We start from the raw sequence: 16447 nt of genomic DNA, 5'->3' as shown, positions 1-16447 counted from the left end.
CTTGACGCGTTTAAAACTCAGGCCAACGGAAGCTCTAACAGTTTTACAAGTTTATTAATTTATGATTGCAACAGTCATTATTTTTTACTAATTATTAAAACGATAAAAAACACAGGGGAGCCAGATGTAAAAAAATGTCAACCATATATATGAATTATTACCTTTTCCAAGAATTGTAAACTGTAGACCGAATGATCTAGGATGATTGAATTTGCAATCGCAGTTAAAAACGTATAAACTGTTAGTTTAACTGTTAAAAAATAAACCCGTGCTATATTTAAGTAAGATTCGGGGATATTAATTACCACTACAGCAAAAGCAAAAGGGTTTTATATTCTGAAGACTGAATGTGAGCTGCACTATTGTTTTAATCAGCAATTCTTCTTTTTATTTCTTTTTTATCTTTCAAATACAATTAAGTTTTTTTGGGAACTACTCTGGACCTCCGCCACCATGAGATCCAGTTGATGGACTGGGCGCCCGACTTGTGGCCGGACTGCTGCTGGGCGGCGTGGCATCCGGACTTCGGCCCAGAGGTACCAGCAATGGACCCATGGGTCGGCGGGCACGGGGAGCGCCGCGGGTTCCTCGGCTGATGGGTGTGGCGGTTTTGGAGCGAGGTCGTCCTGGTCCGCGTTTGCAGGACACGCCAGGCGATTGTCCGGATGGACTGGTTCTATAATCTACAAAAAGGAAAAGGTTCATGTTATTGGAAAACAGACAACAAAATATTTAAATTATTTTTAAACGGAAAGAAAAAACAGAAAACAGTATCTAAAAATTCAACCTTTCGAGATGTTGGAATTGCAATTTTATTAAATGTTGCAGCTTTCCCTTTACTCCATAGTCTCAATTCCATTTATAATTAAACAAATTGAATGTTCAGAAGTACAAAAGTTGCATCTGCCCTTAAAAACTGCGCTAACTGTACTTTAACTCCTATCAGATTCCATTAGATGAATGGAAAACGAGCAGAGCAAGCTGAACAAAGGATAAGCAACTTTCTTGCTAATTCCACTGGCATTTGTCACCGCACGTTTCATCGCATCCTGGCATTTACTTGTTTGTCCCAGCAATGCATGCAATTGTGGTTTTTTAATTGCCAAAAGTCCCCCGAAACATTCTGGCCCTTCTCCTCCTACTGGCCAACTTTAATGTATGCAACGTTGCGTATTTGCCATTGCGATTATGTCTCCATTTTGGGCCAACAGCTACGGAACGTGTTCCTGTCACGTGTGCCCCGCTCCCCTTGCCTGGTGTCTGGGACTTTAAGCGGATTTATTCAATTATCATTTGTCGTGCGCCTGAAAATCCAACTGAAAATTGCCACATTGTTGCAGGATTTATCTCCTTTTAAAACGAATTGGTTTGACTACATATGAATTCGGGAAATTGACCATTTTACAGATGCGAATCACTTTGCTGAGTTATGAATCAAATTGGCAACCATCTGTGAGAACCGTAAGGTGTTCTAATGAATTGGTAAGGAATTAATGCTGAAAAAAGTTGTCTTTTCCACAAGTTAACTTGAAAAGCGAGGAGGAAAGAAGCGGAAAAGATAATGCAGCCAGATGTGAATCTCTAAACAAATATTTGGCTTGACTTGCAGCCAAACGAAAGGGGGGAACTTTCAAGAAGGTTTTATCTGGATTTAAGTATTTGCTTTAAGGGGGCAATACTAAAAATGTTATGTAATGTAAAAACGCCTGGCACTGCGTTAAAATTGTCACGTACCACAAAGTGGATGCATTATTTCTGCGGGCTGTAATCGAGACATATCCGAAAAAATGAATAAAACGAAAGGGGGACCGGTAGATCAACCACAAAGCAATATGGAGATAATACCACCACAGGGGGAGGGGTTGAGTACCCGAAAATACTTGTTCCGGAAAAGGCAGCGATAAACGTGATTATGACAAGCGATTAGCGACAAGTGACACTCTATTCAACTGAGGGGGAAATCCTGGCGGAGGGGTGACTTCTTGAGGAGTGTGAGTTGCGTGACGGAAGGAAAGTTACTTGCACTGAAAGAAATTACTTCGCTACTATGTCAGCTTGAAAGCTGTTGAATGTTTCTTTTCCAGTCTCCATTATAGTTGCTATTTGGTAAGCAATGTGTTAATTACACTAACTACTAAGCTCCCGCAGCTGCAAATTTTAAACATTTAATTACTGATTCAGATTGCCGAAGCTTTTTTTCCTCAGAAACTTCTCTATCACATATTTTCTGCAAGTGTACCTACCTTCTTCGTTTAGCGGGACGCCGGCACTGTCGCCACCGCCGCTTACTTCCTGTTGCTGCAGGGGTGAAGACGCTCCCGCTCCCGCTGCCGCTCCTGTTCCTGTTCCCGCCGCAGCCTGCGTCGCCGAGGCCGGTACCGCTGGCGTTGCCGCTTGCGTCGGCGTTAGCACGCGCGGGATCGAGCCGTGTCCGCCGCCGCGCCGCGAGCTGCCCCTGGGACGTCCGCGTCTTGTGCCGCGCGGGTGGTGCCGCCGCCGCATCGGCGAAATGCCGCTCAGGTCGCCGAGGAAGTCTGCAAGGAGAAGGGAAATTTATAGGTGACTCGGTATTGATTAATTGCGGTTGGACGAAATCCACAAACATCTGGCCCAATATATAACGAAAAACAAACATTAAACTGGGAGTTTCGTTACATTTACCACAATTTTATGGCTCGCAACCTAAATGCCTAATTAATGGGGATGGCCTGGGGTTCTTTGACGGCTGCCTGACGGGGATACCTTCTTAGGTTTCCTGCCCATAATTCTTTGCCAGCACCTTACTATCGATATTTGTGTCATGACCATATTTGCGCATTCAACGTGTTACTTTTTATGCCCCAAAGACAATGGCAGAATGGCAGCAACAAACAAGTTCAACTTTAATCGTGGCCAAGACTCCACCGAAATGCCAAAGGAAAAATATGCGGACAGCCATATTTCCATATTATAATTCTTAACCCGCCAGTACACGTGACAGCAACCCCAATATATTCATTACCAGCAAGCTTTCAGAGTTGATCAATCCCAAAGAAAAGAACAAAGGGAGTTTAAAATAATAATATTAAAAGTAAATATTTAAAGTTAGTTAGCCAACATTAATATTGGATTAAAAAAGCAACTGGAAAATTGAAGTCTTTTAAAATATGGTGTAATGCACAATTTGCCTCTTTTCAGTAGCAACATAGTTGGCTTAAAAACGATATCTCTAGGGTTAAACTTAAATATTTCACTGCTTATATGCCAGCGACTTAGACGGCTAACTGTAAGTTGTATAAATAAAACAGAGACAACAAATAAATAAACAACGACGACAAGACAGGCTCAAAAAAGTTGTGATCAGCGGGCAGACAACAATGTTGTTGTTCCACTGGTTCTATTTCCCCAGTTGTCTGTTGTTCGGTACGAGTGTATCTTGTGTCTGGTGTTTGGCGACAATACCTGCCGTTCTGCTATTTCGGTATGCAACGCACACGAGTGCCGGCAGCATCATCATACCCGATCCGATGATCATCACTCCATGATAGACATTATTGTCTAGTCGGTGCAGTGATCATCGCTATCGACAGTCGCCAGAGGAATTGTCTACAAGACTGTGGCCATGTCCCCATGAAGAGCTTCAAATGGCTTAAGCCGAAAGAGAGAGGCCCAAAAGCAGTCTGTCTCCTTTGGTGATAGGGTTCACTTTTACTGCTACAACGAGAACGAGACCAACTCGAATGCCAATGCAATATTATTGAGCTGAACTTTGGATTTTAGCAATAAGTTTTATCAATAAAATTCAATCCAAGGCAATTCACACAGCCCACTGCCCAGAAGAGGTTTTCCTTGCCTATTTCCCTTTTTTGGCAGTTCGTTCTTGGTTTGTTGCCGCTCTTGGCATGTATTTCGGTCAAACGTCGTGGCATTGCAGCCAAACATCAAAAAACACCAACAAAGTTTCGCTTTTTAGCATAATTCAGCTGTCAACCAGAGGCAAGGGAAAAGTGCTGGAAAATACCGGGCAACATGGAAATGTTGAGCGTGATGAATTAAGTCTGGCTCGGGTTAAAAATGATGATTAGGGAATGACAGTTGAATCGGGGGGATAAAAATGGGTTGTAATGGGCACCAAAGGGGAGTGGGAAAAGTACTTGGTAAATGTTAAAAAAATAATAAGAAATAATATTTTTGCAACGATTTATTATTTATTTATTTATTTATTGTAGTAACAATATTTTAATACACAAGTCCTTGAAGTATAAAAAATATATATAATAAACACCTCTCCCTTCTACCGCCCAGCAAACTTCAGCCTATACTATCAATAGTAGGTATTCCCTTCGCTCCAGTTGTATTTATGATTGCTATAAATATATTCGCTTTTGTTTGATTTGCTGCTGCTCGCTGGTGATATTTGCATCGTCTGGGCCCTCTCCATATTGCCAATTGACACGAAAGGCCCAAAGAAATAACAACAATGGAATTGCAGCAAGCGAAATATGACAAAAAACGAGAGACGGGAAGTAAAAATAAAAACAGCAGCAGGGAATGAAGCTCGGCAGTCGGGGAATAAGAATCCGCCGAGCATAATCGGATTTCACAAATCATTCATTCAATTATCTAATTGATTTGACTGATGATCATTTGTGAACCTTGATCCTAGCTCCATGGGCCCGGTGCCAAAGCCAATGTGACGCATGTTTGCTACGCCTGATAAGCGAAGTGAATGAAGGGAATCTCGGCTCGAAAGGCCTCACCTTTGACTGTAATGCGCCGGCCATGACTAAGTGGCTCTTGGCTCTTTGGCTCTTTGAATCTTTGGCTCCTTGGCACTTTTTTCCCGGACACCCGGTTCTCCTCGTCCTTCTCAGATTCGCAGGCTTAGATTACATTTCGCTTTTGTCGTTGTTGTTGTTGTTATTGCCGGCTACTGTAAGCCATAAAAAGTCATATAAATGGCGATTCTTATCTGCGTGAAATTGTTAATTTTTTTACGGATTTGCAAAAGTCCGAGAATTCAGCTGCAGTTAGCTCGTTATGTGAGATTTCAGTTCGAGGTTAAAGCATATATCAGTATAGTAGAGTCATTGCAAAGTTGAATTGTCTTTTATGATAAAACAGTAAATTAATCATAAAATCAAAACGTATTAATTTTGAAAATATTCAATTTGGAAAACATATCGTTAACATGAATCGTTAGACACAAGCATATATTTAAGGTCAAAAACAATTATACGGAATGGAAACAGTAACTTTGGGCGCCATATAACATGACATTACATATAAAAATACTCGTATTCGGGCCGGGACACAGGCTTCGATAGATAGAGCAATCTGATTTGGTGGAGACGCCAGCCCTGGGGAGTGAACTTTTTCCTCCGTGGCGGTTTGACATTCAGCACATCGTAGATATGATCCGGATGATAGCAATGCGGCGGGAACTGAGGCGTGATCTTCGGTTTCGACAGGCTGAGGATGCGCGGAGTTATAGTGGCTTTGAGTGCCGCCTTGCGGATGGGAAAGCGGAGTTCGGCCCACCATTTGTCCTCGATGTCGGCATTAAAGAAGCAGCAGGGTTTCTGTGGCGGCTTAAAGGGTCGTCCTTTGTCATGGAGCGGTGGCTGACCCCAGACAATTATTGGGGAGTACGGATGGTCCGGATCGATGTACTGATGCTTCGGCGTCATTTTCCGTTCCAGTGGCGTGGCCAGCTTGGCCACCTTCTCCTGAAACTCGTCCGGATCGATGGCGCGTGGCTTTCGGGCGCAAGGCAAGAACTTGGCAGGACAAGGTATGGGCTGTTTGACCGGCTCCGGCAGTTCCTTTGGCATGGCTCTGGACGCAGCCCACTCGTAGAAGTCCTTCCACTGCGCCTTCTTCATAGGTCCGGGAATCTGCCATCTGGTTAGGTAGCGCCTCTCCTGGATCAGACGACGTTGGATCGGCTTGGCATTCCGCTCGCACCATTCGACCCAACTCGGTGGCGGCTTCACCACGCTGAGTACACTAGCCTTGGTATCTTCTTGTATTACACTCATGGTGACCCGATTATCGATTTAAAATCACTTAAAATTTAGCTAGGGGTCAAACTGTACCTAATGCAACAATCAAATTTTTGTGTTCCAATGGCGATGGTTTTTAAAAAAATAGTAAAGTTCTCAGCCGGTTGAAATGTAAAATCCAACTGACGACTAATTGGACGCCTACTTATCAGGCGTCGAAAATAAAACCGTGAGCTGTAAGATTTCAAAGTTGATGCCCTCGGTGTTAGATTTAAAGATTGCGATCTTCACTAGTAAAAGATTTTGTAATTTAAGAAAAACCTTCAGAAAAAAATATATGGGTCAAAAAATTTTATAAATACATTTTGTGTTGGACAAAAAAAGAGCAGCTTGGAAGCACCAAGGATAGTTAGGTGGTTAGATGTTAGATGTGACAATAGAAGAAACTCATTTCATTTCTAAAAACCGGCTTAGACAGGTATAACAGTCGGATCTGGTGCATTCGCCAGCCCCTGTTTGTGAACTTCTTTCGTGGTGGAGGCGGAACATCCAGCGGATGCAGCACCTTTTCAAGAACGGGGCAGTGCGGAGTAGGTGGATATACCCGTGGCTTGGCCAGAGACTGGATGCGGGGCGTAGTCTTTCCCAAGAGGGCTGCCTGCCGGACAGGAAATCTGAGGTGGGCCCAGAAATCCGCCTCCAGTTCGTGGTGTGGAAAACAGTCGGGAACGTAGGGAGGCTGGAAGGGTCGACCGGGATCGCGATGCGGTGGCTTGCCCCAAGGGATCGCCGGGGAGTACGCTGGCGGTTGGTCTGCCGTATTATACTTCTCGGTGATCTTTCGGGGCTTGGCCAACATTAACATCCTTTCCCGCAACTCGTCCTCGTCCAGCTGACGCTTTTTTAGGGCACAAGGCAAGTATTTGGCCGCACAGAAAGGTTTTGCAGGTCTCAGTCCTAGCAGCTTTGGATTTTTGGGCCTGGCCCGGAAACTAGCCCAGGCACCGAAGTGCTTCCAATCTCTTATGGTCATCGGACCGTTTTTCTGCCAAGGGGTCAACATTCGGATCTCCCGAGGCTGAACACGTTTCACAGGCTTTGAGTTTCGATCGCACCACGCCACCCAAGAGGGCGGCGGCTCTAGAACCTTGGGTTTTAGGACCAATGTTTCCTGCTCAACAAAGTTATGACCGGAATCACCAGGGCCTATAGACGGTTCTGAACTCTTAGTTTTGCCCAAGTGCGTTCCATAAGTTTCATTGTTCATTTTAATTTTTTTTAATATTTTTATGGTTACTCTCTTTAAATTTTGAAGGTATTATCTTACGACTGTCTGGTTACTGTCTGACTTTCGAGGGATTACACCTCCGAGTGCTTTTGGACGCCTACTTTTTATGTTCATGGCTCTAAAGAATAGTATCCCCTTAAGCTTGAGTTAAAATATAACATCGATCATAATCTATGTATCATTTTTGTTACGGTAATTATCTCTAGCTTTATTTGCATTTTAAAGGACACAATTTCCAGTTGTATCAATCCGATTAGTTCTTAACTACAGCTCAACCCACCAAATGGATAAATCTACTTTATTTAGTAAGTGATCTGTGCCTAAGGAGTAATCTTTTTGGTCCAATTTAGTGACAGCAGCACATTAGATCGGCCAGAACCCGGGGATTTGGTTTCGAAAGGAACTCGAGTCGCTGCAGATGATGTCGCCACTGCCGCGGCGACATTTTCTGACGTCTGGGCACCTGGTCCTCGTAGTGGCCGGGCACTGAGCAGTGGGCTTTCAGTGGAAATTGGCGTGGCCGGGACAGTTCATAGATCTTCTTGCTGGGACAGGCTGTGAGTGCTTTCCGCGACACATGAAACCGCATGCTAGACCAAAACTCGTTCTCGAGCTCCTCATGCTGGAAGCAGCACGGAACCGCTGGCCTTCTTACGGGTCTACCATGTTCCGGACGTGGCACACTGCGGCCGATGATGTGTGGTCGATAGGGAAACTGTTCCGGTGGCGGTGAGATATACTTTTCGCGCTGCCAGCGAGGCACACTGAGACGATTTTGGTTTTCCCTTAGACAACTAACTTCTGCCGAAGAAGGCTTGTCAACAATTTGACTGCTAAGGGGAGATCGAGTTGTGGTTGATAAGAATAAGAAAACTTTAATCTCTATGGAACACTTGTACGATCGTTTTTAGGTGTTTTTTGTTTTTTATTTATTTTAAGGTGTATTACCTATCTTCCTTCTGCTTTCCACCCTGCAGTCTTAGGTTATAGGCCATTGTATCTGCTTGGTAAGTTTTGTGGAAGCTGGCCCACTCATTCCGGCCCATGGGTCCTGGCTTTTGCCATCTAGTAGCTTCCGGGCGCACGGCGGGAGTGGGCGCTGAAGACTTGGGTCTCGAGTTTCGATCGCACCACTCCATCGTCGAAGCTCGGAGTTTTGGCGTGGCCGTCATTTCTTGATTTTATGTTACAATTTTTGTCGTATGCCCAAAAAGTTTACTTTTAAAATAATTTTTTTGTAATTTTAATTAGGTCTTTTGCTCTTTTTTACAGGTTTCTAGTACCATCTTGGCATTACATCTTTTCCAGTATTTTTTAATTCTTGGGTGGTTAGCTACAATTTTTAGATTTCTTACATTTTTATTGCCGAGTATAAAATCTAGGACTACTAAACACTAGATTTTAAGCATTTTCGCAGTCTTATAATTGTTATATATTTTTGGCATGCCTGATAAGCGGCATGTTATATTTATTCATTTTAAAGTGAGTATTATTCCTCTGACATGGAAGACAATAGAATTGTAGATTCGAAAGACGTCATGCCAGAGGCTGAATTGTTCAGGCATTTTCTTCGATTCCGGGGCTCGACACAATACTTGAAAAATGTGGCAGATACTTTCAGCTTTTTACTACTGCGCACTGAAACCCAAACGGCTCAATCACGAGCCCATGGTTCGATGAAAGCCAGTGGGTCCAGGCAGATGCATTGTGGCATTGCCCGTGGCGACACGCATTCGAGGTCATAACCCAATTCCTTTCGTGGCCAGCTGGTGATGGCCAACTGCAGGCTGCAGGCTGCAAGCTGCTAACTGCAGTGGCAACTGTATTCCCCACTTGGAGTCCAAGATCGATGGGGCCTCCTGCTCCTGCAGCCAATTGACATTCGGTGCGCATTGCAATCGATCGCACTTTTTGTCCAATGATCGTCGTATGCCTACAATACCCGTTCTGGCCTTTCTAACGCTGCGTCTGCCTTCTGGCCAGGTTGGTTTCAAGCGCTGGTCTCTGCTCGCCGTGTCGCCCATCTTCATCATCAGCTTCGGCAGCGTGTTGCATTTGATGAGGTGCAGTTTGATGAGGTGGTCATCATTGCGTTTGTACGCTGCTGTTCATTGCCATTGTCATGATTTGTTGTCGCCACACAGAGATTTTCGTCTGGCTTTGCCACATGAATTTTAAATTAAAGCCCGCTCGGTGGGCATTTCTCTGTACACTTCCGGGCCGGAACTTTTCAGGGCATTAGCCATTACAAGGACAAGGACTCTGGGGTCCTTCGTTCTGTTTCGTTTCGAAAGAGTCATCAATCTGGCGACCGCAAAGTGCTCATAACATGTGTGAAATTGACACCACAGATGCGACGCGAACTAACGGAAACGCCAGCAATTTTACGCTACATTTAGCTAATGGCCAAAACCCCGATGGCAGATGGTCCTGCTTTTCCTCTTCCTGGTGGAGCCCTCTTCTAAAAAATGTATGTGGTGACTGCGCAACACCCCAAAAGGAATGACTAAAAAAGGCATACACCAAAGTGGCGTGAAGTATGTTCTTTTTCGGGATCATTAGGGGTGCGTTATGGACACGAGTTGTAATTGAAGGGCACTTATTTTTACTTTTTCTTTTCAGCGGCTCCTGTCATTAAAATGTTACGTTAAACTCATTGAATTGTTAAATTAAACTAGGGAAGTAAACATATTTTACGAATTGAATTTTTTATAGTCTTGTTCACAGTTCGCCATTGCAATATAATTTTTAAACAATAAATTATAATGAAATTTAATGTGCATATATTATCTAATGTACATAAAAGTTAAACTTCAGAATCAAATCTTTTTGTAAAGCTTTAAAGTCAAGTCAATATTTTGTAAACTATACTGAATTGAAATTAGCTGTAATCAATCAATCAGAGCATCATTTTGTAATTCACAACTATTCCTTTGCTTGCTCGATGCCCAATTAAAAATTCACGCATTTAAATCTAAGCAATGTAAAGCCGCCCGATTAAAAGCCAAATTCTTAAGCGGATTCGTTTTCACATTGCAAATATGATTAACCAATTTGAGTCAAAACCACTTTAGTTTTAGAGCTTCGAGCCGGGCTTCGGGCCTGCTGACAAGTGGCCAACTGCAATTGGCCACATTCAATGCTGAGCCGGGTACTTGGCTAGTCGGGTTACCACAAATCCGCAGCACGTACTCGCTATGGGCGCTATGGGGGCCAATAAGGTGTAAATTTATGCCCAAAGTCCGGGCTTTAAGCCAGTTGGGTTGAAATGGAACCATTAGCAAACCGAGCCTATGCAATTGATGGTTGAGTTCTTCAGAATACTCGGCGAAACGCACATTTTTCGTGTGCCTACGGATGATTGGCATTTGAGAATGCATTATTTTATTTTTTTGTAATCACCAGTGGCTGTGTGAATTTTTGTGGCCAATCAAAGTTTTTGTTCGCGGTTTTGATTTGCTGCTAAGATTCGCAGCGTAATTGTGTCTCATGGCTAACTTGTATTCTATGAGATACTTTTTTGCCGCTGTTCCCTGAGAGTTTCGATTTATATACGGGTATTCGTATGTTGAACAAGTGTTTTGGTTTAATTATTTTCATGTCTCACAAGCTGCGCTGACAAAGTGGACAGGGATCTTATGATCTACGCGGGGTTGGGCTAATGAATATTTAATTCGGGTGGAGTAATGGCATCGCTTAGTGTTTCGCCTTAGATATGCTGCATTATGTTTGGCTCATGTGAAAGTTGCACATTTGGCACGTGTCCCAATTGAATGGCACCAATTAAGAAATTGTTTCACTCCGTGTTACACAAGACAATTAAGCGGGAAAAAGTTGTTCACGCACTGGGAAATTTAAATGATGGCGAGAGAAAAATGTGGTCAATTGCAGCAAAGTCCTGCTGTATAACATTAAGCGCTCCCCTGATCCACTTATGTTTACACAACAAGAAAATATACATAGCTGACTTTGCCTTTATATAGGGGATTATTGTTACTAGAACAGATGTGATATCCCAATCACCGCTGAGACAAGATTACATTTTTGTAGACTACGCAATATAGAGGTATTTGTTTCTGTGTACTTCGGGTCTGCCCATGGAATGCAGTTGAATGCGAAACATCAGGCAAATAATTTAGTTACGCCTAGCTCACAAGAAGTATTTGATTTCAAAGAATTACAACAGTAGAATGTGTAACTCTGAATTCATGACAATTTCTCATTTGGCTCGGCACAGTAGTAAACAGCAAATAAATGTCGGTTTGCATTACGAAATCAAAGCAAGGAGAGCAACCCGCTCAGATTGGCAATTTATGTAGCCACAACACGTGAGCTCATTGATTAAATTAGCTGTGTCTTTTGGCCAAGCCCTGTGCACATAAAAATTATTTATGAGCCGCATTTCGGTGTGTTTTTCTGTCTGGCCGTCTTTCTTCGGCTTTCATTGGTTTTTGTGGCATTTAAATGCTAAGCAAAAACCAAAGACAAAACAAAAACCGAGCGCCAAGTGACAAGCGAACCAAACATAATCAACTTCGTCGAAAGTAAACTGGATTGCGTTTGTCTGGGAAATCCTAGAGAAGTAATGCCAAAATGGATTTTTTCGGAAAAGCCGTACTAACTAATGGCATCGATCTGTTATTAATTATTTAATTAATATTATTTATTTAATTAATGATTTTGGAAGTCTTTCCGATATTTAACTTCTTCTTTTATTAAATGCGGTATTAATTCCTAAGAAATGGTATATTCTTTTTAGGATTTTAGGGCATCAAAAATGATTCAATAATCGATGATTTAAGAGAGAATATTGTTTCTGTATGACTTTCCAAGTATGGGTAGTCCTCTTGTATTCCCACACTCTCCATTGCAAAACTGGCATCACTGTCTCCCAAGAAGGGGAACTGGACAGGAGTCGAACTGGTAGTATTCACAACAAAACAGCCACATCAGGTCGAAATGAAAACGTTATCAAGCGACAGACGCGCATTTGCAGTTTTGCAGTAACAAGATGAAACGGGGACATAGGCAAAATTAGCTGCGTTCGCCAGTGAATTTGCAGGCCAATCAGTGAGTGTGCCACAATTTGGCCAACCAAACGGGCAACAAACTGGTCAAGTCGCAGATGCCATCGGAGCTGTTCCTGCTGGTCTCCTCCTCCGGCAACGTGCAACCAGCAACATGCAACTCCGATCTGCTGACGCTGCACTTGTCGCGATTTCACATCAGTTTTTTGCTGTTACGACTGCTATTGGCTTTTTGCTCGTTGCCTACTTTTCAACGTCTTGTACTTTCGATTGGTTAATTGTTAAACAAATTTGAAATGTTTCTGCTTTGCAGTCACCTGGCCTCACCCCCTCCACCTCCGCCCCCTTCTATCGTGTGCGAATGCAAATCGCATGAGCTAACAAGCTGCAATCGTTGCACATCCCACATGCAATTGGCAACTCATAACAACCGACATGCTCTCAGTTTGAGGCAAGTTAACTTGGTAGACCACATTTTCGCCTGCCTCCTTCAGGCAGGCGATTACCAAATAATTTTGCTTATTAATCATTAAAAATGTGATCGTTCCGGAGGAATAACTAGCCACATGTCGCAAATCACTGAATCGAGCTAAAGTCATGTGAGATATTAGTGGGATATCTGCTACCCACATAATCAAAGACACAGCATGTTTTATGGGTAAGTCAAAGTCGTAAATTCCCAAAAACTTATCGCTAGACTTGTTAGAAAATGAAAACAATGTGCTTACAGTATTTAAAACCATAACATTACCCCAACCTCCTTTACGCATTGTTTAAACAATCCAATAATAAAGGTGGAATATAATAAAGGGGGGATAATAAAATGAGTTTGGTACTTACTCATGGACTCGTTTGGGCCCAGCAACGTGGGGCTATCTCCATCCACCACCAGAGCCTCATTTTCGGAGTCGTTTTCCATCTGCTGGACACAGGTTGCTCCTGGCACATACGTTTCCTGGCTGAGAGTGGGATGATTGCTGTCCGTGCCAACACTCGAGGCTGATGACGTAATGCCCACGTCGATGAAGTCCTCTTCAGATTCCAGCTTTAGGCGTTTTGCCGCCGAACTGCAACTGGGCACATCGTCGTCAGGGTTTTGGGTAACCGATGTGGCCGCGATGGTGGTGCCACCCATATTTACATCCTAAGACGATAAAAACAATATCATAAAAAAGTTATACCTTAATTCCCAAATGTAACAATCAAATCAATTAGCATTTTAATGGACAACGGAAATGAGATATATCTGCTGGTCTTTTTTAAAACGGGTGCTTATCGTTCGTATCTTCTAACTGGCCCGAGAATTCTCCCCCTTGAGCCACTTATAATTTATGCCAAGCTATCTCGCTCCCCCCCCCTTCCCAGTGTATGGCATAAAAGTCATTCATGCCAAACTTGAACAAAACTAAGACTTGCGCTATGGACTGGTCAAGCGGAGGGATAGTGTTAAAAATGGGACGTATGCGGGAGTCGAGGTGGGCCTTTGGTAATTGCCATGCTTGAGGAAATTGTTCGGAAGTAGGGTAAAGAGTTTTGCATGCATTTCGCCCAGATTTTGATAGTCAATTGCTGGGAAAACGGTAGCAATTTTCCTACATGCACTTAGCTGCTTGGTAAATCGCTTTAAAAATTAATGATATTCATTGTTAAAGTTTAAGGCGAAATGGGGAAAAGTTGTGGTAGAAGTTACTTTAGGAAAGGTTCTGGGGAAAATAATTGAAAAGTTGAAGAGTTTATGGATAAGGTACTTCGTCAACCTATTGTGAACGTTGAACGATTTTATAGAAAATGATTTTATGACACGCCAAATAGACATCCGCGTTTTTAGTTAAGTATTATGAAATATATATGCAATATACACAGTGAAATCGAACCAATGGAGAAGTTCTCAATTTGATAATTTGAATTTCTCCACCAATAAAACCAACCCGCCCGTAAAATGATATATCATTATATCAGTAACGAAAATAAACCGTTTCTATAATAAAGAACTGCGACACAAATCTTGCAGAGCAGCGTCTGTTCCAATTGAATGCCGCTCTCCAATCGAAAGGCCCAAAGGAAGGAAGACGATGGCTGCACTTAACCTGAAAACATGAAAAGTACTATTCGCGCATTGGAAACGTTGACTTCCGACCGTAAATGAATTGACAATCCGAAGGCGGAGGGGTTGGAATATGACTGCGTGCCAGTATAACATTGTGCCGGCTGGTGGCATATGAACTTGAGTGGAGTACGACTACCCGACTGACTAACTAAAAGGAGGCACAGCACCCAGCACCAGAGCTCGTAGAACCAAAGACGGAGACGAAGAGAAGCCACCAAGACGAAGGCCCAGACCCAAAGGCAGAAGAAGCAACAGCTACAGCACCAGACCATATTCAGTGTTCCATTGAACGCACAAAATCATTTAGCGAAACCAACAAAAACAAAACACAAAGAAGAGTCAGGGCCCGAGTTTGGAGGTGGTTGGTAGTGGTAGAGCCTGCACCCCAAGCCGAACCAATCTGATCCCAAGCCCAAGCGGACCAAAAGCACTTGAAACTGTTTTCTAAAAGAGTCTCCGAGAGACAGCGCTGCGATTCCAAGTAGGGTAAAAGCAAAGTGTTTGTTTTGGAGAGCAAGTATGAAGTATCTGCTAGGGAGTACGATTACACTGGGCAATGTTGAATACTTGCTAATATCCAAGCCTTACTTAAAAACATTTAGTTCTAGAAAATCAAGTTTATATTTTAAAACAGTAGACGCCTTTTTGCAAGTACTTCAAAGATTGCAGATTTGAAATGAGTATTTAACATTTTCAAAGACTGTAAATTTACAGTGCTGTATAATATATTTTCAAAAGAATTTAAAAAGATCTTTTCTGTACATAGCTATCCATTTACTATTCCTTAACCACAGGGCTAGACAATTTGGATAGAACTATAATAATAGCCAGTATTACTTCATTAATGATGCATTTGTTTCTTAATGTGTACCGCACTTGGATGAATGAATATAGTCGGCTGGAAGTGCTAGTGGCTCATGGGCCATGGAGTAGGTTCAAAGCACGCTATGAAGCAGACCAAGACCAGCCAAGACGATGAGTTGAGTTTTGTAGCAAATTGAATTGTCTTTGTTGCCGTTCCTCAGTTCGCCTGCGTGTGCGTGTGTGTGTGTTTGTGCTGTGATGTTGCATGAATCACGTGACCATGACCACCAATGCAACCCATAGGCCAAGAACAACTGAGCCGGGCTTTGCCTCGCTTTTGCTCTCTGTATATGGAGACGCACTCGCAATTTGAACCTCACTCAAAAGATCATTTACTTTCATTAGGAAGCGCAGAGGAAACTTGTCGTGTAGCAAGTGCAAACTTGGTCTAATAAACGGCCATTAGGCAGTCAGCCTGGATCATGCATGAAACAGCCGACAGATCGTTTCGATCTAACAAGATTTTCTTTGGGGCTAGTCGTTCTCACCTTTTGGGGATGTCGTCTTTTTCGTTCGCTTTGGGTAGCTGGTGGAATTGGTGAAGAAGACTGCAGTTTGGCCTCCTGGCGATCTAAAGTAAATGGAATAAATAAATATTAATTGGCTTCAAATAATACACTTTTATCGTCAATCTACTCACATTTCATTTCAATTTCCTCGTCATCCAACAGCAATGAAACCACTTCCTTGGGCTTGAGTGTGTCGGGTTTGAAATTGCCGCCACTTATGACCATGCGTTGTATCTGAAGTTCGGGAAAGAAAATACCAATATTTGATTGAATAAAATTAGACATTCAAGGCAGGAAATGAAACGAGACTCGTACAAGAGCAGGGATAGCGCCAAAGGGTGCCCTATCTTCCTAGACTATTTACATGTCGGCTCAAAATACTTTCATATGGTAATCAAGGGATTATTGCTACTCGTATAGTAATTTAGCCAATAAGTGCACAGTAAAACGAAGATGTACCCCATCTTAAGGGGAACCCAGAAGGCGTAACCGAGATGTCGCCTACCCAATTGTATAATTAATTTCCGGTGTTGGTTTACCAGCCCCAACCATTTAAATCCCATTTACAAGTGCTCGTGTTTCGCATTGAGCACTTTTTTAAAATCCCAAAGGCGCAACAATGCCTTCCGTTTTTAGGAGGGTTTTTTATTCCCAACAAAGCACGTGCC

The 16447-nt window shown here is 42.9% G+C and overlaps 4 protein-coding genes across 5 annotated transcripts in view; all 4 read right to left on the bottom strand.

The window, feature by feature from the left end:
* Positions 1-327: 327 nt before the first annotated feature.
* The window catches only part of LOC122621916 (chromatin-remodeling ATPase INO80), a 36126-nt gene continuing 20006 nt past the window's right edge, over positions 328-16447 (bottom strand). The window contains exons 10-14 of the mRNA XM_043799932.1: positions 15911-16013; positions 15759-15841; positions 13140-13443; positions 2244-2534; positions 328-683 (exon numbers count right to left, since the gene is read on the bottom strand). Of these exons, the coding sequence (XP_043655867.1) occupies positions 433-683; positions 2244-2534; positions 13140-13443; positions 15759-15841; positions 15911-16013 (1032 nt within the window). The 3' untranslated portion in view covers positions 328-432. The remainder of the gene's footprint in view (positions 684-2243; positions 2535-13139; positions 13444-15758; positions 15842-15910; positions 16014-16447) is intronic.
* On the bottom strand, positions 5056-6158 carry LOC122621922. The gene has a single exon (XM_043799940.1). It carries the CDS (start codon positions 6018-6020, stop codon positions 5259-5261), a length of 762 nt encoding a protein of 253 aa, XP_043655875.1. The 5' UTR covers positions 6021-6158; the 3' UTR covers positions 5056-5258.
* LOC122621921 lies at positions 6319-7338 on the bottom strand. Its single transcript, XM_043799938.1, has one exon. It carries the CDS (start codon positions 7249-7251, stop codon positions 6409-6411), a length of 843 nt encoding a protein of 280 aa, XP_043655873.1. The 5' UTR covers positions 7252-7338; the 3' UTR covers positions 6319-6408.
* LOC122621923 lies at positions 7538-8649 on the bottom strand. Of its 2 annotated transcripts, none has more exons than XM_043799942.1 (2): positions 8221-8649; positions 7538-8102 (listed from the first exon to the last, which is right to left on the bottom strand). In XM_043799942.1, exons 1-2 carry the CDS (start codon positions 8442-8444, stop codon positions 7619-7621), a joined length of 708 nt encoding a protein of 235 aa, XP_043655877.1. In that variant the 5' UTR covers positions 8445-8649; the 3' UTR covers positions 7538-7618. The 2 variants fall into 2 exon arrangements, with proteins under 2 accessions (XP_043655877.1, XP_043655876.1); XM_043799941.1 differs by having other exon boundaries at positions 7538-8105; positions 8221-8644.

Source organism: Drosophila teissieri, chromosome 3R (genome assembly GCF_016746235.2).
Source record: "Drosophila teissieri strain GT53w chromosome 3R, Prin_Dtei_1.1, whole genome shotgun sequence".
In the NCBI taxonomy this organism is placed as follows: Eukaryota; Metazoa; Arthropoda; class Insecta; order Diptera; family Drosophilidae; genus Drosophila; species Drosophila teissieri.
This window is presented reverse-complemented; position numbering and strand designations above follow the sequence as displayed.